This window comes from Hypanus sabinus, chromosome 9, assembly GCF_030144855.1.
Source record: "Hypanus sabinus isolate sHypSab1 chromosome 9, sHypSab1.hap1, whole genome shotgun sequence".
Classification (NCBI taxonomy): Eukaryota; Metazoa; Chordata; class Chondrichthyes; order Myliobatiformes; family Dasyatidae; genus Hypanus; species Hypanus sabinus.
Genome location: NC_082714.1, coordinates 38,500,858 through 38,528,464, shown reverse-complemented (window position 1 = coordinate 38,528,464; position 27,607 = coordinate 38,500,858). Strand labels below are relative to the sequence as shown.

Below are 27,607 nucleotides of genomic sequence, written 5' to 3'. Positions count from 1 at the left end.
TTCGAATCCAGCTGGCTCCCTTGCACGCTTTCCATCTGTGCTGGAGAATGCTACAGAAACGCCACATCACCAAAAAGATCGGTGCAAAAAGCTTGTCATGACAGCACCCTGATGACACCAGGAGTTAAGGGCATTCTTTTTCTTCTGCTTCTGCTTCTGCATGAAGCATGTACAATCTGATTTGCATCCACCAGGTGTGTGAGTGGAAGACTGGCCACTACCAATACTTGGTGATGCCATTTGGACTTTCCAACAGTTCACCAGGTTTCTAATAAAAATCCTTTGAGATATGCTACCCAGGTATGTGTTTGTCTACCTTGACGATATCCTCATATTCCCTCAAGACCCCCAAGACCATGTCTGTCACAAAAACTGTACTGCAAATTAGACTGTTCTTAACCTCAGTCATTTCCTTTCTGGGTTACATCCTTTCACCCAAGGCATAACCATGGACCCACAGGAAGTGCGGCCTGTCGTTGAATGGCCCTAACTGCACTGCTTCGCATAGCTACAGCGCTTCTTGAGCTTCTCCAACATTTACCACCATTTCATAAGGAACTACAGCCAAATCACCACTCCTTTTGCTTCACTCACCAAATCGCCTACTTCACAGATAACTTAGTCTGCTGCCAGGAAACACACTTTCGAGGAGCTCAAGAGATGCTTCACCACCACTGCCATCCAAAACCCTCTGGACCTTTTGTGGTAGATGTGGGTGGATCTGAAATGGGCACTAGGGCCATCATCTCCCAGCAAGGACCAGATGGGAAGACACATCCTTGTGACTGCTTCTCGCTCAAGTTCAACTCTACAGCACTGGTATGGAGTAGGAAATGGGCAAGAATGGAGACATTGGCTGATGTGGAATACTGAGACCTTCCTGATCTGGATTGACCATGAGAACCTCATATCCATACAACAGACCTGCCACCTCAACAGGACAGGCTCACTGGTCCTTCTTCTTTGAGCAATTCAACTTCATCATCCTCTACCGACCCAGCTCCAAGCGTATATAAAGACAAACTACCATTTAACCAAGTAACAAATTATGTATTTAAATGAAACACAGAACAAATGAGAACACTACCAATATAACACTACAGTGTTATAAAACTATGTATTAGTTTCTAATTGTTATTGTTAGAGGAATTCATCCAGTGTACTTGTACACTGCTGCGATCTTTTGATTGGCTGTAAATGACAGTCACCTCGTGCAGATAATGGACGGCTTCATGCAATCTTTTGACAATTGCATCCTCTAAATCTTCATTTTCATTGAGACATTCAAGATGATTGTCAATACCTTTAGATTCTTTGTAGTTCCTAACTTGTTGAAGCAGTGAAATCGATTCATTTTCACTCCTGGCTATTTCTGGCACCTTCAAGCCTGACTGCTTGAAACCGCAGTTTCAGCAAAACAGTCATGAAATAGTTACTTCTCACCTACTATCAGTGACAAAAATCACTGCTTTTTGAACGCAAGCACACGCAATTGACACTATTTTAAAACTGTTTGCTCTAAGCACGGTCTAGTGTCTAATGACCACACAATGGCACACGCCTGATGCTAGTTAGAAACTCTATGGCAACAGTCTTCTGCCCCAATTAAGCATCATAGTGTCCCATACAAGCTCTGGGAATCCCGGCTACTTTCTTGATTGTTTTTGTTCTTCAAGAGTTGTTGCAAATAAGCCGCTGCCCCAAGTAACCAATGGCCCTATTAACTGGAAACCACTGTACTTCGCCACTTCCTTTTAAAATACCTGATTGATCCAGCCTCAGTGCCCTCCTGGGTAGAGAACTGCAGGATTCACTGCCCTCTGTCAGAAGTGCTTACACGCCTCATTTTTAAATGACCACCCTCTAAATTTGTAACTATGACACAACCTTTGAGGTTCCCACACTAATGGAACCATCTCAGTATTACCCCAAGATAACCCCAAGATCTCATCTGTTTCAGTAAAAGCCCTTCTCATTCATCTAAACATTTCCACACGGTAGGCTTATTCAGAAAATCAGAAGGCATAGGATCCAGGGAAGTTTGGCCAGGTGGATTCAGAACTGACTTGCCTCCAGAAAGCAGAGGGTCATGGTGGAGGGAGTACATTCAGATTGGAGGGTTGTGACTAGTGGTGTCCCACAAGGATCGGTTCTGGGACCTCTACTTTCTGTGATTTTTATTAACGACCTGGATGTGGGGGTAGAAGGGTGGGTTGGCAAGTTTGAAGATGACACAGAGGTTGGTGGTGTTGTAGGTAGTGTAGAGGATTGTCAAAGATTGCAGAGAGACATTGATAGGATGCAGGAGTGGGCTAAGAAGTGGCAGATAGAGTTCAACCCAGAGAAGTGTGAGGTGGTACACTTAGGAAGGACAAACTCCAAGGCAGAGTACAAAGTAAATGACAGGATACGTGGTAGTGTGGAGGAGCAGAGGGATCTAGGGGTACATGTCCACAGAACCCTGAAAGTTGCCTCACAGGTAGATAGTGTAGGTAAGAAAGCTTATGGGATGTTAAGCTTTCATAAGTCGAGGGATAGAGTTTAAGAGACACAATGTAATGATGCAGCTATATAAAACTCTGCTTAGGCCACACTTGGAGTACTGTGTCCAGTTCTGGTCACCTCACTATAGGAAGGATGTGGAAGCATTGGAAAAGGTACAGAGGAGATTTACCAGGATGCTGCCTGGTTTAGAGAGTATACATTATGATCAGAGATTAAGGGAGCTAGGGCTTTACTCTTTGGAGAGGAGGAGAATGAGAGGAGACATGATAGAGGTGTACAAGATATTAAGATGAATGGATAGAGTGGACAGCCAGCGCCTCTTCTCCAGGGCGCCACTGCTCAATACAAGAAGACACGGCTTTATGGTAAGGGGTGGGAAGTTCAAAGTGGATATTAGAAGAAGGTTTTTTTACTCAGAGTGGTTGGTGCATGGAATGCACTGCCTGAGTCTGTGGTGGAGACAGATACACGTGAAATTTAAGAGACTACTAGACAGGTATGCAGAGGAATTTAAGGTGGGGGTGTTATATGGGAGGCACGGTTTAAGGGTCGGCATAACATTGTGGGATTGCTATACCAATCTATGTTCTATTAAACTACAAAGAATATAGCTCTAATTTCTCCAACCACTCATAATAGGATAATCCTCTTATCCCAGAAAATAGCATAGTGAATTTCTTTCGGACTGCCTACCAACCTGGAATATCACTTCTTAAACAGGGGAACCAAAATATTGCAGTGTTCCAAGCATGAGCTTAATACTACCCTGTAGTTTGTAGTGTTACGTATTCAGGCAAGTTCAGCAAGGGTTTTTTATAACAAACAACACGTTTATTAAACACAGAAAACAAACCCCCCAAAAGTAAATGAACACTAACGTAACTGGAAACAGCTGCGGTGCGGCAGCCCAAACAGTTCTTAAAGTGATATTGCAAAAACAGTTCTTTAAAGTGGTATTGCCAAAAGTTCGATATGCTCATGGTCCATTTAAAAGGAGAGACTTTATAAGACGATTCGAATTCTCTTTCATGTCGCTTGCTTCGATCCCCGACGTTGAACTTCCCACGAAGAATTCACGAATCAGAATGGCTTAAAGGCACTGACCTTTCTTTCTCCACTACCTTCAATCCTTTCTGGTTAAACCCAGGGATTAACACGAAGATAGTCAACGAAATCCTTCCAAATAAGGATCAAACAAAGGTCGCCCCCGTTTCACCATAGAAAGCAATTCTCCTCGATCTTTAACTTCCGAACTTCGATCTTCACTCTCCACTAATTTCCTCGAACTAGCAGAATCATAAAGAACCTGCTGGCAATGACCTTTGAAACTTTAGGCATTAGATAAAAACTTCATCCTTCAACTAAACTGCGTCATCACTTAAAACACGCAGTGGCATGAAGTCATCCTGGCAAATCCAGCCACGAACTGCCCCTCCTCACAGGGTGGGGTCTACCTTTTATAACCTGTAAAAAAAACCTGTCATGTGATCTCTACTGGCAGGAAAATGACGTCATTCCACCATCTCAAGTCCAGTATAGCTTCAACCCCAGTCACGTGACAAGGGCACCACTGTCATGTGTCACGAGTACGTAACACCTCCCTCCAAAAAAACATTTTTGGTCTGACAAGAACAAAAATTTTTAACAATTGCTTACAAGAAAAACAAAGGTATAAATTTTATAACTTACCCAATATACAATACCATCATATAACAGCTTATAACTCACAATACAGTAGGAGTGTTACAATTGAACAAAAACCACTCCATTAAAAAAATTACAGTGTACATTCAACATCGAGATAGACAATCAGCAACCACATTATCTTTACCTTTAATATGAGTTATCACAATATTGTACTCTTGTAACATCAAACTCCAATTTAATAATCTTCTGGTTTTGTTTTTCATCTTACTCAGAAAAACTAACAGATTATGATCAGTGTAAACAATAAGTGGTTTTTGAGTTGTACCAACATATACCTCAAAATATTCCAAAGCTAAAACAAGAGATAACAATTCTTTCTCTATTGTCGAATAGTTTCTTTGATGCTTATTAAACTTCTTAGAAAAGTAAGCTACTGGATGATCAACCTCATCACCTTCATTCCATTGCATTGATACTGCTCCTGCAGCCTCATCACTAACATCCACAGCCAATGAAAAAGGTTTTTCAAAGTCAGGTGCCTTAAGCACAGGTTGTTGACATATCATTGTTTTCAATTTTTCAAATGCTTCTTGACAAGGCACCGTCCATACAAACTTCTCATTCTTCTGCAGAAGGTTAGTTAATGGAAGGGCAACATTAGCAAAATTTTTACAAAATTTCCGATAAATTTCCATTCCCAAAAATCTTCTGAGAGTCTTTTTCCCCGTTGGAGTGGGAATCTCTAAAATTGCCTGAACTTTTGCCTGAACAGGAGCTACCTTACCTTGACCCACAACATAACCAAGGTAAGTCACAGTGTCATGTCCAAATTCACTCTTAGCTAAATTAATAGTTAAGTTAGCTTTTGAAAGCCTTTCAAACAATTTCTCCATCGCAATAATGTGTGCTTCCCAAGTATCATTTCCTGTCACTAAATCATCAATATAAGCATCAGTATCTTTCAATCCCTGAATCACGAAGTTAATCATCCTCTGGAAAATACCTGGGGCATTCTTCATCCCAAATGGAAGAACATTATACTCATATAGCCCAGATGGAGTTACACATGCAGAAATCTCTCTACCTCTGTCCGTTAATGGAACACACCAATACCCTTTCAATAAATCAATCTTTGTAAGGAACTTTGCTTTTCCAACTTTATCTACACAATCATCTACTCTAGGAATTGGATATGCATCTGTTTTCATTACAGCATTCACCTTCCTATAATCCGTACAAAACCTAATACTACCATCTGGTTTTGGCACCATAACACATGGGAACTCCAATTCAAGTTAGAATGTCCAATGTTATTATTCTCTAACATTTATTCAATTTCTTTCTCAGCAAGTTCACATTTTTCCATGTTCATCCTATATGGATGTTGTTTAATAGGTTTGGCATCTCCAACATCTACATCATGTGAAGCTATAGTAGTCCTTCTCGGAACATCTGGAAACAACTCCTTATATTTAAAAATTAACTCCTTCATCTGTTGTTTCTGCTCTAACTGTAAATGTGCTAATTTTTCATCAATATTTTCCAGAATGGTTGAATTTGGTAACCTAACAGAAACAATGTTGGATTTAGAATGAAAGTCAGATGAATCATCTATCATGTTCCTAGTTAAATCAAACTCATTCTCACTAACCACAACAGTCACAGTATCAGATTGTTTCTCAAAATATGGTTTTAACATATTTATATGGCAAAGTTGTGTTGACCTTCTACGATCCGGAGTTTTTATCACGTAATCCACATCATTGATCTCCAGGCTTAAACATCCTCACCCTAGCTTCTTTATCATACCAAGTCTTCATTTTCTCCTGAGCCAACTTTAAATTTTCCTTAGCTGAGCTACAAGCTTTACGTAACCTGTCCTTAAATTTCAAAACATAGTCCAACAAATTAGTGTGTACATCCTTACTAATCCACTGTTCTTTCAATAAAGCTAAAGGTCCTCTAACTCTATGCCCAAACACAAGTTCAAATGGACTAAAACCTAAAGATTCCTGTACCGATTCCCTTACTGCAAATAAAAGTAAGTTTATACCCTCATTCCAGTCACTTTCATTTTCCACACAAAATGTCCTAATCATATTCTTGAGGGTAGAATGAAACCTCTCCAAGGCACCCTGCGATTCCGGATGGTATGCAGATGAAGTGATTTGCTTAGCTCCCAATTTATAAACTATCTGTTGAAACAATCCAGACATAAAATTACTGCCTTGATCAGTTTGTATCTCCTTAGGTAATCCAAAATAAGTAAAAAAAAATTATAAGGGCCTTTGTCACAGTTCTAGCTTTTATATTCCTAAGTGGTACTGCCTCTGGAAACTTAGACGAAGTACACATGATAGTCAACAAATACTGATAACTAGTTTTTGTCTTTGGTAATGGACCAACACAATCTACAATAACTTTAGAAAATGGTTCACCAAATGCTGGGATAGGTTGTAATGGAGCTATTGGTGTAACCTGATTTGGTTTACCCACAATTTGATAAGTATGGCACGTTTTACAAAACATCGCCACATCTTTTCTTAGACCAGGCCAGTAAAAATATTTTAAAATCTTGTCCACAGTTTTCCTTACCCCTTGATGTCCACCTAAAGGCACACTATGAGCTAAAGTCAAAATCTCATTTCGATAAACTTTCAGAACAACTACCTGGTAAACAACATTCCAATCCTCACTTGCAGGAATTGTAGGCGATCTCCACTTCCTCATCAACACTCCTTTTTCCAAGTAATATCCTACTGGTACCTTATCAATTTCACTATCTAGTAAAACCTGCTCTCTTAATTTTATAATCTCAGAGTCTCTATTCTGCTCTGCTATCATCTCCTTCCGAGACAAAGATAAATCTTTATAGTCAGACTTACTCCAAGAATCTTGTTCAAACAACGAAGATAAGAAAGTCTCTGACACATCCTCAAAACTCGAATCCTGAGTTGAACAGTCCTGAGTAACAACCTCATTCTGCGCATCAATCATTTTAGCCATAGCTCTAGTCACAACACAGGAAGAATCTGTGTTAGAATTCAACTCTGGTTCCTCTGACTCCATTGTCAAATGCACTTCAGGAAAAACTTGTCCACCTGCCAAGTCATTACCTAACAATAAAGAAATACCCTTCACAGGTAAGCTATGCTGTAATCCTACTTTAACAAATCCAGTAACTAACCCTGACTTTAAATTTAGTTTATGTAAATGTACAGGCATAAAATCACTTCCAACACCTCTTACGTAATTTACCTCACCAGTATCAGACTCTTCATTAAACTTCAACACACTGTCTAACATCAGTGATTGAGAAGCACCAGTATCACTAAGGATTTTTATTGGCACCAGAGTAGATCCTTCCTTCAAGGATACAAACCCTTCAGTTATAAAATGATCATATCCCTTTCTAACTTGGTCCGACTCTAACAAAGCCTCATTTGTGTTTATCAAACCCTGTAACTTTACAAGTGCTTCAGTATGTTGCTCACAAGCATCCGGAACTGCTTCCTTCTCTTTCTTTTTCAATTTGAAACAGTTAGCTATTACATGGCCAGGCTTCCTACAATAGTTACACATAAGACCAAACTGTCTTTCCTTCACAGGCTTTCCTTTCTCATCAACTTTCTCATTAACCTCTGATTTAATTTCAGATATACCTGGAGTCTCCATGTTATTTTTCCTCTTAAAAATTCTGCCCTGAGGAAATTTATTCTTATGGATTAAAACATACTCATCAGCTAATCTAGCACAGTCCTGCAATTTACCAGTATCCCTCTCATTTAAGTAGGTCCTTACTTCAACAGGAATGCTTCTTTTAAATTCCTCCATTAAAATCAGCTCTCTCAATGTATCATAGTCCCCATTTACATTTTTAGAAGAAACCCATCTCTCAAAACACATAGCTTTATCATAGGCAAATTCCACATGTTTTTTCCACAGACTTTTTCAAACTTCTGAATCTTTCCCTATATGCTTCTGGGACTAACTCATATGCGTTTAAGATATGCCTCTTTACAATATCATAATCAAGTGCTTGCGCAGCTGTTAAAGCTGTGTAAACTTGTTGTGCTTTGCCTTTAATTACACTCTGTAACAACACTGACCATTTATCTTTCGGCCACTCTGACATCCGAGCAATAGTTTTAAAATGTTGAAAATACCTTTCCACTTCTGTTTCACTAAATGGAGGGACCAATTTAATTTCTTGACTAGCAACAAACGTTTTTTTAGAACCAGAAGACTGATTCCCAGACTTTAATTCCTCCATTGCATATGCAAATTCTCTCTGCTTTTGTTCCGCCTCCAATTTACACCTCTCCAAATCAGCTTTACTTTGTTCCAATTTCATTTGTTCGATTTTCAACTGCATCTCCAGATTACTTATTGGAAAAGACTCTAAAACCGATTCGTCAAAAACACCCGAGACCACATAGTGTGACGCGATTTTTCTCTGTATCACAGCCTTAGATGTAGTCTGCAAAATACCTTTAAATTGCAATCTACGAGCTATCTCAAACACCTCAGTTTTTTTTCGCCCTTGCCAACAACTCCTCAGCTGGCGAAGCCAGAAACTCATCAATATTCATTGCTGCCGAATACCACAAGCCAAACAAAAGAACCGAGTAATCCCCTTTTCCAAAACACTGATATAGAAGTCAGCAAGCATTTAAACTCAAATGATCCAATCCCGGATGAGCCCCCATATTTAACGTTACGTATTCAGGCAACAATAAATATATGAGTTTGGCAAGGGTTTTTTTTTATAACAAACAACACGTTTATTAAACACAGAAAACAAACCCCCCCCAAAAGTAAACAAACACTAACGTAACTGGAAACAGCTGCGGTGCGGCAGCCCAAACAGTCCTTAAAGCGATATTGCAAAAACAGTTCTTTAAAGTGGTATTGCCAAAAGTTCGATATGCTCATGGTCCATTTAAAAGGAGAGACTTTATAAGACGATTCAAATTCTCTTTCACGTCACTTGCTTCGATCCCCGACGTCGAACTTCCCACGAAGAATTCATGAAACAGAACGGCTTAAAGGCACTGACCTTTCCTTCTCCACTACCTTCAATCCTTTCTGGTTAAACCCAGGGATTAACACGAAGATAGTCAACGAAATCCTTCCAAATAAGGATCAAACAAAGGTCGCCCCCGTTTCACCGTAGAAAGCAATTCTCCTCGATCTTTAACTTCCGAACTTCGATCTTCACTCTCCACTAATTTCCTCGAACTAGCAGAATCATAAAGAACCTGCTGGCAATGACCTTTGAAACTTTAGGCATTAGATAAAAACTTCATCCTTCAACTAAACTGCGTCATCACTTAAAACACGCAGTGGCATGAAGTCAACCTGGCAAATCCAGCCACGAACTGCCCCTCCTCACAGGGTGGGGTCTACCTTTTATAACCTGTAAAAAAAACCTGTCACATGATCTCTACTGGCAGGAAAATGACGTCATTCCACCATCTCAAGACCATTACCTCAAGTCCAGTATAGCTTCAACCCCAGTCACGTGACAAGGGCACCACTGTCATGTGTCACGAGTACGTAACAGTAGCAACACTTTCTTATTCCTAAACTACCAGTCTTTCAATGAAGGCCAATGACTATTTGCAAAGAGTGGAGACTCAAAACTGCAGATGCTAGAATCTGGTGGAGCTCTGCAGGTCACGCAGCATCATTGGAGGGAAATGGACCTTTGATGGTTTGGTTTTGACCATTCCTCTCCATAGATGCTGCAAAGAGTGGTGTTGGGTATAAGTTATCATGGAGTGGAGTGAAGTTGAGAGAGTCAAGGGAGGGGAAGAGAGGAGATGGAGGAAGACTAGGCTGATGGAAAGGACAATTGAATTGGGGAAAGGAAGGGGAATGAAGGAGAAGCTATCAGAGATTGCAGAGAAGAGAGCGGAGTGAGGGAAAGCAGAGACAAATGAGGCTGAAGAGAGAGGAGTGGAAAGGAGACCAGAACTGAGGGACGGAAAATCAGAATGAGCAAAATAGTGCATCAAATGGGGATAGAAGATCCCACCAACAACATAGCCATATCTTAAACCAACGCCAGCATCATAAAACATACTGCAAGTTCTTCACATCAAAGTGCAGGGCTTCCGAAATAACAACTCTGTAGTGCAGCTAATCTTACAGCTTCAGCAACCTGGGTTTGCTCCTGCTGTCTGGTCCTTTGTATGGATTGCTCCCAGGTCCTCTGGTTTCCCACATCCCTGCATACTGCGAATTACCCTTCATGCAAGTAAGAGTCATGAGAATTAGGGTGGAGTTGGTAGGCATGTGAAGGAGAATAGGTTACAGGGAAACAAATGAGGGAATGGCATTAGTGAGATTGCTGCAAGAACTACATGGACTCAGTGGGCCAAATGGTCTCCTTTGTCATAAGGAAATATGAAATATATGTAAAATCAGAAATCAGATACATGATCAAAACTCAAGATAAACTTTTTCTTTTGTAACTCAGGGAAAATTAGGCGCAAATGGAGTTTTCAAGTATAGTATTATTGCAGCAGGAAACTAAAGACAATAACATAATAAAATTTAATTACAACCGAAGGCCATATGGCCCATTAGGTCTGTGCTAGCTTTTACCTAGAACAACTGAAAAATTAATCCCATTATTTTAACACTCTTTCCATGCCTGTTTAACTTGAGTGTCTTCAAATATTGAAACACCATTCCCTTAAAAGTTGTAATGGTTTCTGTCAAAGCTTTTCATGATCTGACAACTCTCAGGCTGAGGAAGCTGCTCTTGACATCTCTCTTCTTTTTCATACCAACAATGTTAATTCAAAGGTAAATACTTAATATCATTTTACAAACAATCCCCACACCTCTACCAGCTAGGTTGAATTAGTAATGCCTGTACCAATGAGTTCTCTGCTGTCCCAAAATCCTAGTTTTTTTAACCACACCTGCCGTTTTGAACTGAATCAATGCTACTGTGTTCTACAACAGGCTGAATCTGCGGGAGCTGGGCCCCTGGGCATCTCACATGCGCTGGATCATCTGGATAATGGCCTGCATTGGAACTGTCTATGTGTTTCTGTTTCATGAACGGTGAGTACCTAGATTGACTGAAAGTGAAACAGAAATGAAGAGTGTAGTGAGATGGGGCTGGTATGGACTTACAAGGGGTGATTTATAAGTTCGTGGCTTAAGGTAGGAGTCAATTTTAGAAAACCTAGCATTTTTATTTTTCAACATAGCCCCTCCTACACTTATACACTTAGACCCATGGTCATGGAGCATACAGATCATTCTTTGTACAAGTTGGCGTCTTGGACCTCCAGAAGTGGTCCACAGCAGGGTGATTGATAAGTTTGTGGCCTAGGTAGAAGGAGATGAGTTATATAGCTCTCGTTACATGCACATGCAGTTCAACTCTTTGCGTGATTATGCAGAAAGTTATTAATTCACCTCCTTCTACCATAGGCCACAAACATATCAATTACCCCTGCTGTGGACCGCTTATGGAGGTCCAAGATGCCGATTTCTATAAAGAAGGGATCTATATGCTCCATTACCACTGGACCAAGTGTGTAAATGTAGGAGGAGACTATGATGAAAAATAAATGTGCTAGGTTTTCTAAAATTGATTCCTTCTACCTTAGGCCACAAACCTATCAATCACCCCTCATATTATTGTGTCCACCTGTTCTGTAAAACTGCCAAAAGCAATTTTATGGCACCAACACGCAAGATCAGAGTCCTGGATTTTCATTGCACCCCACCTCTCAATCACTTATTCTGACATCACTATTTTCTACTCCCAAGAACGAATGTCTTACCAATAACAAAAACTGAATGTTAAACCTACTGTGCCCCTTTGAGGTTGGTCTAGGAATAGCACCAGTGCATCTTCCCAATCAGAATACTGTGCCAAACACAAGACGTTATAGATCAGCTCATTAAGAGACTAGAATACTTATAATTTTTTTTAATTACACTTAATTATATGCTAATACTTCATAAAGGCTTCTATTTGTAACAACAAGACTAGGAGAATAAAAGATAATCAACATTAATCAAACATTGAAAATGCAAACCAACTAACCCAATGTTATTGGTAAACTCTCATGCAGAGATGGGACCATGCTGAATTTTGTTAGATTTATAAATCTACACTCATACACAGGATAAGCTGCAGTTCGGAAGAACATAGGTACAGACCAGAACAGGAGGAACATCCCTTTGAGTTAGTTCTACCAATCAGGAGGTCATGGGTGATCTCAATAGCAGCAAATTGTCCTGGTTTGGTATTATTTAATTTCCTTGCACAGCAAAAATGTACTGGCTTCAGTTATGAAATTGTCAGTAGATCTTCTGGCCTGATTTCCAAGACACTCCATCTCCATGTCTAGTTTCAAGGGATTAAAAAAATAAGATTTGGGCATTTCTAAACATTAGTGTTTGCCCTTAGAAAGGCTGTGGCAAGCTTCCTTGAACCAGATATTAGTCCCTAGTTGCAAACTTTCAAAACAGGAAAAATAATATTTATCTACATCCTTATCGAATCTTTCAACTGTCTTAAATATCTCAATAATAACCAAAGCGTAATTCTTATGAACTTCTGCTGCCATCATCCTGCATCCCATGAAGTCATTCATTCCATCTAGATTGTGCTGGCTCCCACCAATCCCTGTTTCTCTCTTATTTCCCTGAATCCCTGCACCTTCTTTTGTCTCTGAAATCAACTCCACTCTGATCTGTTTCTTATTTATTTAGAGAAAGGGGCAATTTGCAGTAACCAATTAACAATTAAATCTTTAAATCATCTGTATAGTGGTTAGCACAACCCTTTACAGTGCAGGTGACACTGGTTCAGTTCCCACCGCTGCCTGTAAGGAACTTGTACTTTCTCCCTATGACGGCATGGGTTTCCATCCACAGTCCAAAGACTTACAGGTTGGTAGGTTAAATGGTTATCGTAAATTGTCCCATGATTAGGCTCAGGTTGAATTAGGGGATTACAGGGTAGTTTTGCCTCGAAGGGCTGAAAGGGGCTATTCTGTGCTGTATTCTCAAGAAATAAATAAAGATATAACTTTTTTGAGGTCTGCTGGCTTGGTGAAGGTCAAATAGTCAGAAGTAATGGACTTATGTTTTAATTACCTCCTTCATTAAAGAAAAAAATGAAATAACAAAAAGCTGTTGTAATAATTTCTGAATTTCCCACACCTTGTTAATTTTTACAAAATTATTAATGCTATAAACCTTTTATTAACAAGCCGATATAATTTGGTTCCTTTACTATAGGGATGTTGGCATTGACGGTAGGAAACACGTTTTTACTTTTATTATTCAATATCACAATGCAAGCTGTCTCAGTCACACACTGTACGGAGTTCTCTTTGCTTTGATCAAGCTCTGACTCAGAGGCATAATCTTAACCATTTCTCATATCCAACGTAATTCTGTTTAACTGGATCCATCATTCCCTGTTAAGGTTTTGAGTTGCACACATTTGCTCTCTGGAGTTTGAACTCAGGAAGTTTTGTTTAGGCCAATGCAGAGAGAACATTTGTTTTGTGAGCAGAACTCTGCCCAGGTATTGAAAGTGAAATAATACAATCACCAATCCACACTCCAGTCCATAGTCTGTGGTCCTATTACATATGTTTAAGCCTTGTGTATTTGCCGAATTGAAAAGGGCATGTTTGAAGTTATTGAATGCACAATATAAATAGATTTTCTCCACATATAATCGAATGGCTGTGCTGCTGTAACTTACCATCAATTTGTTCTAACAGGCACTTGCGTTAAAACAAGATGCAGGATAACATTACTGTTACAGTCAAATCCAATCAACTAGAAGCCAAACATATTGCATTGGTCCTGGTCTCACTTTAAACAGTAGGAAGTTCAATCTTCAGGTTTGTTCTTTTTCAGCAATAACTGTCTAGATTGATCACAATCTAATTTGTATTAGAATCTCAAGACATTATTTCCCATATGTTTCTACAAGTTATTTTGTTCTATTTTTTGATGGAGTCATTTTAATGCTGCCCATTCTAGGTTAATGTGTCATAGTCACAATAAGCCTGAAGTTAGTATTCCTTGATATAAAACATGTCCTTGCCTCTTTATACGTCATCCAGTTATAAGCTCTGCCATCAGTTTTCTCATGAATAGTAATACATGAATCAACACAACTATTAAACCCTCTTTTAACTTCCTCCCCTCATCTATTCCAATATATTACAATCCTTTTATCATTTTCATTCAGTTTTCTGGTGCTCAGTGTCCTGGTTTTTGATTTTTACATCATCTGTAATCATTGCCTTTATTCTTGCTAGTCAGCCCTTGAGCTTGTTCTCTCCTTAGATGTCTGGGAAGGTTAGAATGAGAAATAACCTGTTTTCAAACCTCTTTGGATTGGAGCTATTTTGATTTTCATATGGGCTTTCAATCTACAGTGGCCCCTTTCCCTTTGAGTTCTCCCTCCTTTGTGTTGGCTAATCACTGTACTGAATTAAAAGTTAGAATTATGTTGTTGCCAGGAGCAGTATTAGTGACACTTACACCAGATGTAGACCAGACTTTCTATGTGAAGATGTCAGTAATGATGATATGCTGTATCAGAATAACAGATCCATAAAACTTGAGGTGGTTACCAGGCACTTGTCTGTTCACTAAACTCAATGACTATTGCATCCTGAATGATCTAATGTGATGCAATTCTATTCAGGCCAGTCATTTCCATTCACTACATGTCATGGTTAAGAAAAATCCAACATAAGGTCAAATTTTAAGACCACAGAGATAGTCTACAAACATTTTTAATGTCAAGGTCTACCTGAGCATATTCATGCCTGCACAATGAATTATCAATTTGAGAAATCATTACTAATGTCAGAACCCTAACTATTTTCTGGTATGCTTTCTGCAACATGAAGAGCAGGGACATTATTATGAGTTGTTCATCCATGATGTACCCAATATAGTCATTCTCAAAATTCTATCCTGTATCTAGGTATAAAATTGTGGAACTGATTTGCTACATGGTAATGGGCATCTTTCCTGCACTTGTCATCCTGTCAATGGTAAGAGGTTGCCTTTTTCTTAATTCTGATCCATTCAACATTAAGATATTATCAATGCTTTGTATCTTTATTTATCTTTTCATACAGTGATGCTTGTAAAGTCTAGGTACTGATACCTCTAAAGGAAGTGTCGCAGACTTAGGAGCAAACATTAAGTATTTCTGAAGCACGTTGAAGTGCAGGGAATAGTTTACCAATTTGCACCCAGTGAATCCCACAAGTTAAGAGGACCAAACTGACCACACTTTAACATCTTAGCTGAATAGCAATGCTCTTAGTAAGCCAGCACTATCTCTATATTACATTGGAGTGTCAAACTACCATTTGCTCAAACCCCTTGAGTCACAATTGTTTCCTAATGAAAAGATATGTAGCAGTATGTCAAAGCCTCCATTAGAGCCAATCAGAAATGAACACAGCTAACCTGCCTTTAAAGCATGTTACCATTTCCCAATTAGTGCTAAAATAAAATAAATGATCTAGTCATTATTTCAATAATACTTACAGGAACATGCTGTGTTCAAATCAATGAATCATTTCTTGATATTACAACAGAGATTATATTCAAAACTACTTGAAAATTGCTTTGTGAAAGTTCACAAAAATTGATGATATTCCTTAATTTTTTTATTTAGTTAAAGATACAGTGTGGAACAGGCCCTTCTGTTCCTTTGAACCATGCTACCCCAGCAATCCCTAACAATCCTGATTTAGCCCTAACCTGATCATGGGAAAATTTACAATGACCAATTAATCTACCCACTTTGGACAGTGGGAGGAAACTGGAGCACCCATGGGGAACGCATACAAAGACTCTTGTATAAGGACACTCATACACTGGAATTGAACTCCAACCATCTCTGGAGTTGTAAAAGCATTTTGCTAACTGCTACACTACCATGGCACCCATGGAGAAGGAAGTGTTGGCAAGGTGCAGATATGTTAGTGAAACCATTTGTTTGCCATAATATTTTTCAAGGTAAGGTGCATGCAATCTAATAACATTGACAGCAAATACTAACAAAGTGCTTTATTGAAATAAAGATCTCTTCTTGTTCTCTTGAGTTAGCCTAATACTGAAGGACTGTTTGAACTGCTGGTGGGCGGTGTCTTCTACACCATGGGAATGCTGTTCTTCAAGAGCGATGGACGGATTCCATTTGCACATGCAATATGGCACCTCTTTGTGGCCATTGGTGCCGGGATCCATTACTATGCTATCTGGAAGTATCTGTACCGTCCTGAAATGCTGGATATGAGGACATCTAAGTGATCAGATTGTAACTTGTGACATACATTGTTTGTCTACAACCACAGTGAAATTAACAAGACATTGCAACGATCTCTGGACCGTGCAAGTGATATGTGGAAGTCAATGCTGCAACTCCAATATTTTCTTCAGCACTGAAGCGCCAATCTTATGGCCAGTATTAAACTCACAAGCATGTGCACACATATGTGAACATTCCTGCAAACTTGACTGGATGGTTCTCAGAACTGTATGCACCTGTATATTATTCCAATTAACTATATAATTTTATAGTCAGATGTCTCCCCTTAAAACACTTGAAATATTATTGGCTGTGTTTTTTGTAAGACACAGGTACTTTTTTAATGGATATTTTTCTGTGAAAAGAGTGCAAGAGAAGATCATTTTTTAGAAGACACTTTATTAACTATGAGACACATAATGTAATGCATTTGTTAGAAACTGGAATAGTTGAAAATCCATGAAGACATCTGAACTATTTTGGTTAATTGGCAGAACTGAGAATATGTCTTTAATTGTTGATTTTGGCAATGATAAAACACCTTGCTTCAGAACCACTCTCGGACTAGTGAAGGTAGGACTGAAGCAATCAGAACCACTGCCTCTCAGCATCAGAGGGCCAGGTTCAATCCTGACCTCGGGTGCACTTTGCATAGAGTTTGCACATTCTCTCTGTGACCACATTGGTTTCCCTTGGGTGCTCGGGTTTCTGCCCACATCCCAAAGACATGGAGGTTAGTAGCTTAATTAGCTGTTGTAAAATTGCCCAAATGTGTAGGTGTGTGGTGGATTCTGGGGAAAATAGATGAGGCAAGAATAAAAAAAATAGGATTAGTGTAAATGAATGCTTCATGATCACTGAGTGAGTTAAGGGCCTGACAACTTGCTGTCCTTCTACATGACTCTATGAATTTGGTCTTCATTCACCCTTTAACTGGTGCGGTACAATGCTGTACAGCTTGGGAACAAGTAAAATATGACTGATTCCATACTGGCCTTATATAAATTGTAGGCATTCCAAGCAGTTGGCACACACACTTCCTAATAAGGAGCAAGACAACCTTTCCTGAAACCCCTAAACGAATCTATCAGCACTGGCATCAAGCCAGTTTGACTGAGGCTTGCTTACCAATTCCAGATTCCACTGACCCTCCTGTTTCCTGCCCCAAAATGTTCTTCAGTGCTACTACACAATCTCATCTCCCCAATCCTGCCCATCTCCTCTCCTCACCAGTTACAGGAATTGTTTGGACTGCTGCCCAGGGGGCAAGTGCCCTAAATTAAATTGAATCAAACAGGGCAGTCATTCTTTTGGATTCAGCTCAACCTCCTTGTCAAAGAATGCCTTGCATCCAAGACACCTTTCAATCTCTTAGTCCCAGCCTAGCAAGTTACATCATGAATTTTTAGTCCAAAAATTAAAATAGGCCTTGGCTATAATAAAATTTTAGCTCACTATCTATAGGTAATTTGCTCCTTATGGGACATTAACATCAAAACTCTCTTTTAACTCACATCTTCCTTTAATAGTCTTCCTTCTTGGGAACACTAAATTCTTCAGGACATTGTTTCATTTGATTTCAAAAAGTTTCTAGCAATGACCCATATGTGCAGTCATCATGGCATGACAAGCTGTCTTTGGTTATTTAGCTGTGGCGTGCATTCACCTTTGAAATCATTTTCTGCTCTGGGAGGAAATGAATTGCCAGTTTTAATTTCACAACAGTATTTTAGAGGAACTGGGGGCCATTATCATACCCATGAGCCTTCCCAACTCATCAAAAGTATGTATGAAACCAGTGGTCAGTTTTCTCTTCACTATCATCCAGTCTGTGTATGCAGTATTTTACTAAGGGAGAGCTTCCTATTCTCAATAGCCTTTTTTTTTTCAAATTTTATTGCATCTTTTTTTGCATTCTGAATATCTTAAAATTAGCAAATTAAAACTAAATAATATAATTAAAATGACCACAGCTACCTTTCCAAGTGGGTAAATGTGGAAGATTTGGTCACCTAGCTATAGGAAAGATACCATTAAGCTGGAAAGGGTACAGAAAAGATTCACAAGATCTCTCATACTGAATCAGTATACATGGTAATTGAGTTATGCATGTAATGTTTATAGCAGAATAAAATTATGTCAGATAACCTCAATAAAATTATGAAATCAATCCAAAATGATGAAAAATAACATTATAGACTATAAGGCATAAGGAAAGAATTAGGCCATTCAGCCGGTCAAAACTGCTCGGCAATTTCTTCCTGGCTGCTCCATTTTCCCTCTCAACCTCATTCTCTTGTCTTAGCCCCAAAATCATTCATGCCCTGAGTAATCAAAAGTCTATGAAACTGCCTTAAATGCACCCAGTAACCAGTCCCCCACAGTCTCTTGTGGCAACAAAATCCAGATACACCACCCCCTACCTACATAAATTCCTCCTCTTCCCCTTTCTAAATAGACATACCTCTATTCTGAGGCTGTGCCATCTGGTCCTAGACTCCTCCAGTATAGGAAACATCCTCTCCACATCCACTCTTCCTAGCCCTTTTAACATTTGATAGGTTTCAATAAGATCCCCCATCATTCTTCTAAGTCCAGCAAGTACAGGACCAGATCCATCAAACGCTCTTCATACAGTAACACATTAAATTCCTGGAATCATTTGCATGAACCTCCTCCAAATCCCCTCCAATGTCAGCACATCCTTTCTTAAATAAAAGGCTCAAAAATGTTCATAATAGTCAAAGTGAGGCCTCAACAGTGCCTTTTAAAGCCCCAGCAATACATTCTTACTCTTATACTCTAGTCCGCTTGAAATTAATGCTAACATTGCATTTGCTTTACCCACCACCGACTCAACCTGCAAGTTAACCTTTAGGGAATCCTGAACGAGGATTCCCAAGTCACTTTGCACCTCAGATTTTTGTATTTTCTTCCAGTTTGGAAAATAATCTACGCCTTTATTCCTTCTACCAAAGTACGTGACCATACACTTCCCGGACCTATATTCCATCTACCACTTCCTAATCTGTTCTTCTACAGCCTGCCTCTTTCCTCAACACTACCTGTTCCTCCATCAACCTTCACATCATCTGCAAACTTGGCCACAAATCCTTCATTTCATCATCCAAATCATTGATAAATAATACAATAAAAACCCGATTCCAACACAGACCCTGGTGGAATACTGCTAGTCACTGGCAGCCAATCAGAAACCCTTTGCCTCCTGCCAATCACCAATGCTCTATCCGTGCTAGTAACTTCCCTCTAACATCAAGGGGTCTTATTTTGCTAAGTAGCCTCATGTATGGTACCTTGTCAAAGGCCTTCTGAAAATCCAAGTACACAACATTCACCAATTCTCCTTTGTCTATCTTGCTTGTTATTTCCTCAAAGAATTCCAACAGTTTTGTCAGGCAAGATTTTCCCTTAAGGAAACCATGTTGACTTTGGGCTATTTTGTCATGTTCCCCCAGGTACCCTGAAACCTCATCCTTAATAATCTTCCCAACCACTGAGGTCAGGCTAACTGGCCTATAATTTCCTTTCTTCTGCCTCCCTCACTTGAAGAGTGGAGTGGCATTTACAATTTTCTCGTCCTCCAGAACCATGCCAGTATCTATTGATTCTTGAAACATCATTACTAATGCCTCTACAATCTCTTCACCACCTCTTTCAGTACTCTGGGGTGTAGACCATCTGATCTAGGTGACATCTACCTTCAGACCTTTTCGGCTTCCCAAGCACTTTCTCCTTAATAGTAGCAACTGCACTCACTTCTAAATTTTCAGCATACTACTAGGATTCTTCCACAATGAAGACAGATGCAAAATACTTCAGTTCATCCTCCATTTCCTTGAACTACCACTCCAGTGGTCATATATCTTGTACTGCCTCTCTTTTACTTTTTATATATCTGGAAAAAAAACCTTTGGTATCATCTTTGATACTGTTGGCTAGCTTACCATTATATTTCATCTTTTAGTTGCCTTCTGACAATTTTTAAAAGCTTCCCACTAATTTTTGCTCTATAATATTCCCACTTTTGCTTTTATGTTGTTTTTGACTTCTCTTGCCTTTAGAATATTTCTTTGAGACATACTGCATATATCCAGCGCCTTCTGAATTTCTCCCAGAAACTCCAGCCATTGTTGTTCTGCTGTTATCCCTACTATTGTCCCCATTTGATCAACTTTTCCCAGCTCCTCTCTCATGCCCTATAATACTGACAGATCAGACTTTAGCTTCTCCCTCTATCACATATGTGAACTCTATCACATTACTATCACTATCTCCTATGGGTTCCTTTACCTTGAGCCCCATAATCAAATCTAGTTCATTTCACAACACCCATCCAGATTAGCCTTCCCCTGGTGCTCTAAAAAGGCATCTCATAGATATCCTACAAATTCTCTGTCTTGGAATCCAGCACCAACCTGATTTTCCCAGTCTATCTGCATATTGAAATTACCCATGACTATAATAACGTTGCCCTTTTCTATCTCCCGTTGTAATTTGTAGTCCACATCATGGTTCAGAGGCCTGTTTGTAATTACCATCAGGACATCTTTACCCTTGCAGTTTCTCTACCCACAAGGACTCTACATCTTCGGATCCTATTTCAGCTCTTTATAAGTGTTTGATTTTTTTTACCAACAGAGCCACCCCACCCCCTCTGCCTAGCTGCCTGGCCTTTCAATACAATCCATATCCTTGGATGTAAAGCTCCAAACTATGATATGGTAGTTTGCTCTGAGATTCCCCTGCTAAAGTGAGACGTGCAATTCTTGGCAGCACTGGGCTCAATTAAATACAGAAGTTGATGATGTGCTGCTCAAAGTTGGCAGGTACAGGAATAGGAAATGTTAGTGTTATCGGTCAAGCACAGGGAAATGGGATTAGCTTGGCTGGCAGGGTTTAGCTTGGGCTAAAGGGTCATTTCCGTGCTGTATTACTCTGTGACTCTGAATTTGTTGCCTATACTGGATAAATGGGGGCTGTTTTCCCTGGAATGTAGGAGGCTGAGTGATGACTTTGTAGAATATATAAAACGTACCTCTACTGTCATCCCTCAGGAGCATAGATAAGGTCACTGTCTTTATCCCAAAGTAGAGGAATCTAAAACAAGAGGACACTGGTTTAAGGTGAGAGGGAAAAGACTTAAAGGGGGCATGTGTGGCAAATATTTCTTTTTACACAGAAAGTGGTAGGAATGAGTTGCCAGTTAGAAGTGGTAGAGTTGGGTACAATTACAATGTTTAAATGACATTTACACAGGAACATCAACAGGAAAGGTTTGAAGAGATATGGAGCCAAGCACAGGTAAATGGGACTAGCTCAGTTAGGCCTTTGGTTGACATGGAAGAGTTGGGATGAAGAGCCTGTTTCCCTGTTGTAAAATCAACAACTTTAATTAAGGCCTTTGGGAGATATCTAGTCTCAAACCCCTGCTTTTCCGGCTGTTTAGGTGCAGAAATACAATGAATTATTTCATAATATCTTAGAGAGTCTCCAAGTGATTTTAATGATTGTCTTATTTTGGTTACCATGCAGAGAGTCATTTAACATATTAGGTCAAAAACCCTTCATTAGAACAGTGTCTGATGAAGGGTCTTCAACTTGAAATGTTAACTCTCTCCCTCTATCCACAGATGTGGTCTGACCTGCTGAGTATTTCCAACAATTCTGGTTTTGTTTTAGTTTTCCAGCATTTATAGTTTCTCTTTCATTTTTGCTTATGTGAAGGAGCTTGGATCAGAATAAGTTAAGAGGATACATATTGCCTCAAGGCAATTTCCCAACCTGGATTTTAGAGGAAGATTGGTAGAATAGTTATTTTTCCTAGTGTATGTTTAAGATCAACACAGAAGAGTATACATCCACTATAGAAACTTTCATCTTTTGGCCCCTACCTCAGTGGTTTTGGTCTTATATTCTGCTGCTTTCCCTACATATTGTAGTTTAGAAATGGGATTCTTATATTGAACCATGACATCGTGTTAGGTGGGTAGAACAAAACACCACATAGAAAATATTAAAGCCTTCAACTCATAATTTACAACATTGATTTACTTATACAAAGCACGCGTGAATAAGGAAGCTTGTTTGGTTAGCTTAATTCTTTCATGGAATGAAGGCTTCACAAGCATGATCTTCAGTCCTTGTGTAGCCTACACGATGAAAGGTAAGGACTTGTAAAACTTTCACCAAGTCATAGAATTGTTTTAGCACTATTTTATACATACCTCTAGTAAAGCAATCTGGTCAGTTGGTCAGTGCCATCTCCCTGCTCTCTCCCTACAGCCCTGTAGGTCAGAATCAGAATCAGGTTAATTATCACTGGCATGCGTTGTGAAATTTGTTAACATAACGACAGCAGTACAATGCAATACGCGATAATATAGGGAAAATAAGTATATTCATTACAGTAAGTATATATATGCATATTAAATAGTTAAATTAAAAATATCGCAAAAACAGATATAATAAAAGTGAGGTGGTGGCCATGGGTTCAATAGCCATTTAGAAATCAATGGCGGAGGGGAAGAAGCTGTTCCTGAAATGCTGCATGTGTGCCTTCAGGCTTCCCTACCTCTTTCTTGATGGTAACAGTGAGAAAAGAGTATGGCCTGGGTGATGGGGGTCCTTAATGATGGACACCGTCTTTCTGAGACACCAGTCCTTGAAGATGTCTTGGATACTATGGAGGCTAGTACCTAAGATGGAGCTGTCTAATTTTATAACTTTCTTTAACTTATTTCTATCCTGTGTAGTAGCGACTCCCCGCCCTCAGTTTCAGACAGTGAAACAGCCTGTCAGAATGTTCTCAGTACATCTGTAGAAGTCTTAGATGACAAACCAAATCTCTTCAAACTCCTAATGAAATATAGCCACCATCTTGCCTTCTTTATAGCTGCATTGATATGTTGGAGCAGGTTAGATCCTCAGAGACCTTGACACCCAGGAACTAGAAATTATGCACTCTCTCCATTTCTGATTCCTCTATGAGGATTGGTTTGTGATCCCTTGTCTTACCCTTTCTGAAGTCCACAATCAGTTCTTTGGTCTTACTGACAGTGAGTGTAAGGGTGCTGCTGTGACACCACTCAATTAGCTGGTATAATTCGCTCCTGTACACCCTCTCATCTCCATCTAAGATTCTGCCAACAATGGTAGTATCATCAGCAAATTTATAGATGGTATTTGAGCTATGCCTAGCCACACTGTCATGGGTATGTAAATTTTCCCCCCACACCCATTCAATAAAGACTTAGATTGATTCTATTTCCACCTATAATTTTTGCTATAAGCAAGAGGAGTTCCTGATTCTAATTACCCTGTTAATAAAATCTATGTTCCCTGAACTGTCTGCTGATAGATATTGCTTCCCTCTCCTTACCCTATAATAAATCAGTCACGAAATCATATAGAGACAGGAATATACTGTATTTTCAAATGTTGTACAATATGACTTAAATAGGCCTTGGCCATTAGTAAACTTTCTCAGTGCCTTTGAAGTTTGTCTTTCTTAATAATAAAAGTTAATGGATTTGAGAAGTGCCATTGAATAAAGCCTTGGCAAGTTATAGGTACATGCAGTAGACATGATGTGATTATGTAGAATGGTAGGAGGGTTGTCAAGTCAGGTAGTTTAGTTGACTCTGTGAGATATTGTTCACGTTTCCAACAGCTCCTTAGGATGGCCCAGACTATTGTGTTACACAGATGATTCAGTATACTCCTCACATCTGACAACTTATTGGTGTTTCTTCAAGTTCTTCATTAGCAGCCTGTGACAATCAGGGGAAGGTTGCCATGATTGACTTCACACAGTCCTTTTATAACTGGATCCATGCAGAAGCTAATATTGTTACAAACTCAAGAGATTCTGCAGGTGCTGGAAATCTTGAGCAAAACATACAGAAATTCAGGAAGAATTCAGCAGGTCAGGCAGCATCTATGGAGAGGAATAAGTGGTCAACGTTTCAAGCAGACACCATTTCTTTCCATCCTAATAAAGGTCCTTGGGCTGAAATTGTTCCTTTCTGCACATGACACATGGGTGGCAACCTTGTCATTTCTTTAGCATTTGTTTTTTACGGGGCTGAGTTGCTAGTGCAACACTCAACCCTGCATGGATGGAAAGCATGCTAGGAGCCGGCAGGATTCAAATCCGGGACCACTTGCCTCGAAGTCCAATGTGGATGCCACCATGCCACTGGCCAGCGTTGACCTGAAATGTTGACTGTTTATTCCACTCCAAAGATGTAGCCTGACATGCTGAGTTCCTCCAGCATTTTATGTGTTTTACTCAGTATTGTCTAAGGTCCCCTGTTCTGAGAAGCCAGAATGCGCAGCGAATTGGTTTGTGTTTACATCTAATCAGTAGACTATCGTTGTAATTCATGGATCACACAGCTAAGAAAGTCAGCATTGATACCGATGTGCCAATACCCCAGAAATGTTTTGCCTCACAAGTGTATAACTAATTTGCTTTGAAATGTAACCAATTTGCTTTTCTCCAATCAAACATCTTCCTGCATCAAAAATAATTCTCAAGGTCTTGCCAGTGGGTCTTTTATCAAAATCTTTTTCCTCACTCTCCAGCTCCCTGCTACTGGAAACAGGCCATCATTGTTCTTTTGATCAAAATGCTTCATATTTCCTGAAAACACTATAAGTTACACCTTTGCTTTCTGTCCTGCTAGGAGAACAACTTCAGCTTCTCCAGTTAATTCCTCTCACCTATGCTTGCTGTTACTGAACCAAAATTACAATGTGTCAACGTTTTCTGTTTTTAATCAAGCCCCATTACAGGCCTTCATTTGTATTGGCCTCTGCTATTCTTGTCAAAGCTTCGATAATAACAAGCATTTTGCTTTAAATTCAAGGGCTGACATCACCCAAAGTATTAGTAATGAAATCTTAACCTATCAGTGTTTCTTGAACCACCCAGGGGCATTAATTTTCTTTGACTGGTTACACTGGCTAATAACCTTTTGTGTTAAATGTTGTGTATACTATTTTAATACAGTCATTAACCTACTTAATATAAACAGGTTAATAATTCTGTTGAAGTAACACACAAAGGCATTTAAACAGTAACTTATAGTGTACCACAAATTGAAATTAAATCTCTGTCTAAGTAATTACTAAGGAATAATCTATTTTGGTTCACTTATTGGAAAAGGAATTAAAAATATCTGGTTCATGGCGAAATTAATTTTCCCATGTGTTCAAGTGTCTTCAAGTCAGTCAAGGACATTAACTTTTCTAAAAAAAATTTGTATTTTCTACTGAATTCTTGCTACATTTTAACTCTAGCTTGACTTGTTAAGTGGGTGAATTTGTTTTACTAGCCACTAACAAAAAGATACACAAATTCTCCTTCTAGTTGCTAAAATCCAGTATTGTCCTTGAACAACTTTGCTGAGAGACATCAGTTTGACACAGACTATTCTGGGATTCTGTCCATTCTTTCTGGAATTACTGATTTGATTTGTTAACAATCTTAGTCTTATAAAACACTGTGGCTCTAGATTTTTGTTGAGACCTGTAAAGAGTTGTGTATAGAACCAAATTACTCCTCAAAGCTGTGACAAAAAGAGAACGCTGTTCAGAAATGTTTATGATTACCCAATGCTGAATCAGATACATGATGCATTATGAGAATTTTAGACCACAAACAACTGATGATTCCAAGGAATGGGATTCCCTTAATGCAGCACTACTGTTAACCCCAGAAAGAAAAGTAAAAGAAAATGTTTTGTGAAACTCACTTCAGGAACCTCTAACCCAAGCTGCCTATAACTTGGAGTGATCTTCACTCTTTTAACTCTTTTATACTGTCTGCAAGAGCATATTGTTGAATGTTAACTTTGCATGATTTGAATGTCAAATGAGCCTTTGATACTGACTTTAGATCTGATTAAAATGTAAGAACTGAATGTTTTTGCATCTATATGTATGTGTGAATTGGTGATTTTGTGCTTTTTATATTCAAGATCATTTATAATCTTTTTAATAATTATTCATAATAATATATGGAATATGTCACAGTTTGTATTGTCATGTGAATGATTAAAGAGAGCAAGGGATGTTCAGCAGTTTAATCTGAAAAGTCTTCTAACAGTATTTGAATGAGACCCTGGGAATAGATTAGCTTAATGAGCTCTGAAATAAAATCTCAATTTGCAGAAATGACTCCTGACATATTCTGTTTCTCACTGAAAACATCTTGTACATCAAAGCCAATACTGGGCATAATAATTATAACCATAAAGAAGCTGTCACTTGCTGGACTTGAGTCACTTCCTTGTCTTTGTTCTTTTGCCCCCGGATGTTAGTGAAGAGAACATGCACTGGGGTATACTGGGTCAGTGTACTTACTTCCTGACTTGATTTGTTGTGGGCTGGAGATATAGCGTCCACCTGATTTGCTTCTCTTTATAATAAAATGAGAGGCACATTAAACTTCAGTTTAATACTGTGGAATCAGAGCACAGTGAATCAGCAGTAAGGTCAGCATTTTACTCTTGTGTTGCCTTCTTTACTTTCATAAGGGAAAAGTTGCAGGAGTTAGGAAAATTATATTTTATCCACTTCTGCCTCATCATCTAAACAAATTACAATTGCTAAGTTTCCTTATCACCTTTACGCAATCTATTAACTAAGTCCAGATTATTTTGCCTGATATTGTAAGGTGTACTTAAAACTGAACCATGGCAACAGAAGAAATAGTGATAGTTAAAGTTACATTGGGAGTGGTGAGTAAGAGTGGTGTTGGGAGTATCTTCGCACAGATGCAGCAATGCATAGACAGGACTTTCCGATGCAGTGGAGAAGCTGAAGACCTATCATTCACATAGGAAAATGTTGAAACGTTAAAGCAGTGATTGGGAGCACTGATTAGTTTGGACTAGTTCAGATGAATAATATTCCTATAACCAGACATTTTGTGAAAATTTACTTGAAATGGCTGAATTTTTCACAAAAAGATATACAGTACAAGTTTTAAAATAGAAACTACAAAGGAAATACAAACTGCACACACATAATAATGAGAAAGGAATTATAGAAACTACAATTTTATTTTGAACAATTCCAAACAAATTATTG

General features: G+C 39.0%; 3 protein-coding genes across 5 annotated transcripts in view; 2 read left to right on the top strand and 1 right to left on the bottom strand.

Moving 5' to 3' along the window:
- Positions 1–21,822, top strand: part of mmd2a (monocyte to macrophage differentiation-associated 2a) — a 110,134-nt gene extending 88,312 nt beyond the window's left edge. Inside the window, exons 6-8 of the mRNA XM_059979499.1 lie at positions 11,131–11,232; positions 15,149–15,218; positions 16,288–21,822. Coding sequence (XP_059835482.1) covers positions 11,131–11,232; positions 15,149–15,218; positions 16,288–16,491 — 376 coding nt within the window. The 3' untranslated portion in view covers positions 16,492–21,822. The remainder of the gene's footprint in view (positions 1–11,130; positions 11,233–15,148; positions 15,219–16,287) is intronic.
- LOC132399273 (uncharacterized) overlaps positions 1–26,728 on the bottom strand; it is a 63,422-nt gene extending 36,694 nt beyond the window's left edge. The window contains exons 1-3 of one of the 2 annotated variants that reach the window (XM_059979496.1): positions 22,735–26,728; positions 21,546–21,607; positions 3,322–9,393 (exon numbers count right to left, since the gene is read on the bottom strand). In XM_059979496.1, coding sequence (XP_059835479.1) covers positions 6,400–8,058 — 1,659 coding nt within the window. In that variant the 5' untranslated portion in view covers positions 8,059–9,393; positions 21,546–21,607; positions 22,735–26,728 and the 3' untranslated portion in view covers positions 3,322–6,399. Of the gene's footprint in view, positions 1–3,321; positions 9,394–21,545; positions 21,609–22,734 lie in introns of those variants that run through there. The other variant, XR_009513927.1, reaches the window with a different exon arrangement.
- Positions 18,399–27,607, top strand: part of radil (Ras association and DIL domains) — a 110,078-nt gene continuing 100,869 nt past the window's right edge. Inside the window, exon 1 of one of the 2 annotated variants that reach the window (XM_059979495.1) lies at positions 18,399–22,800. The gene's annotated coding sequence lies outside the window, so the exon portion shown is untranslated. The remainder of the gene's footprint in view (positions 22,801–27,607) is intronic. The other variant, XM_059979494.1, reaches the window with a different exon arrangement.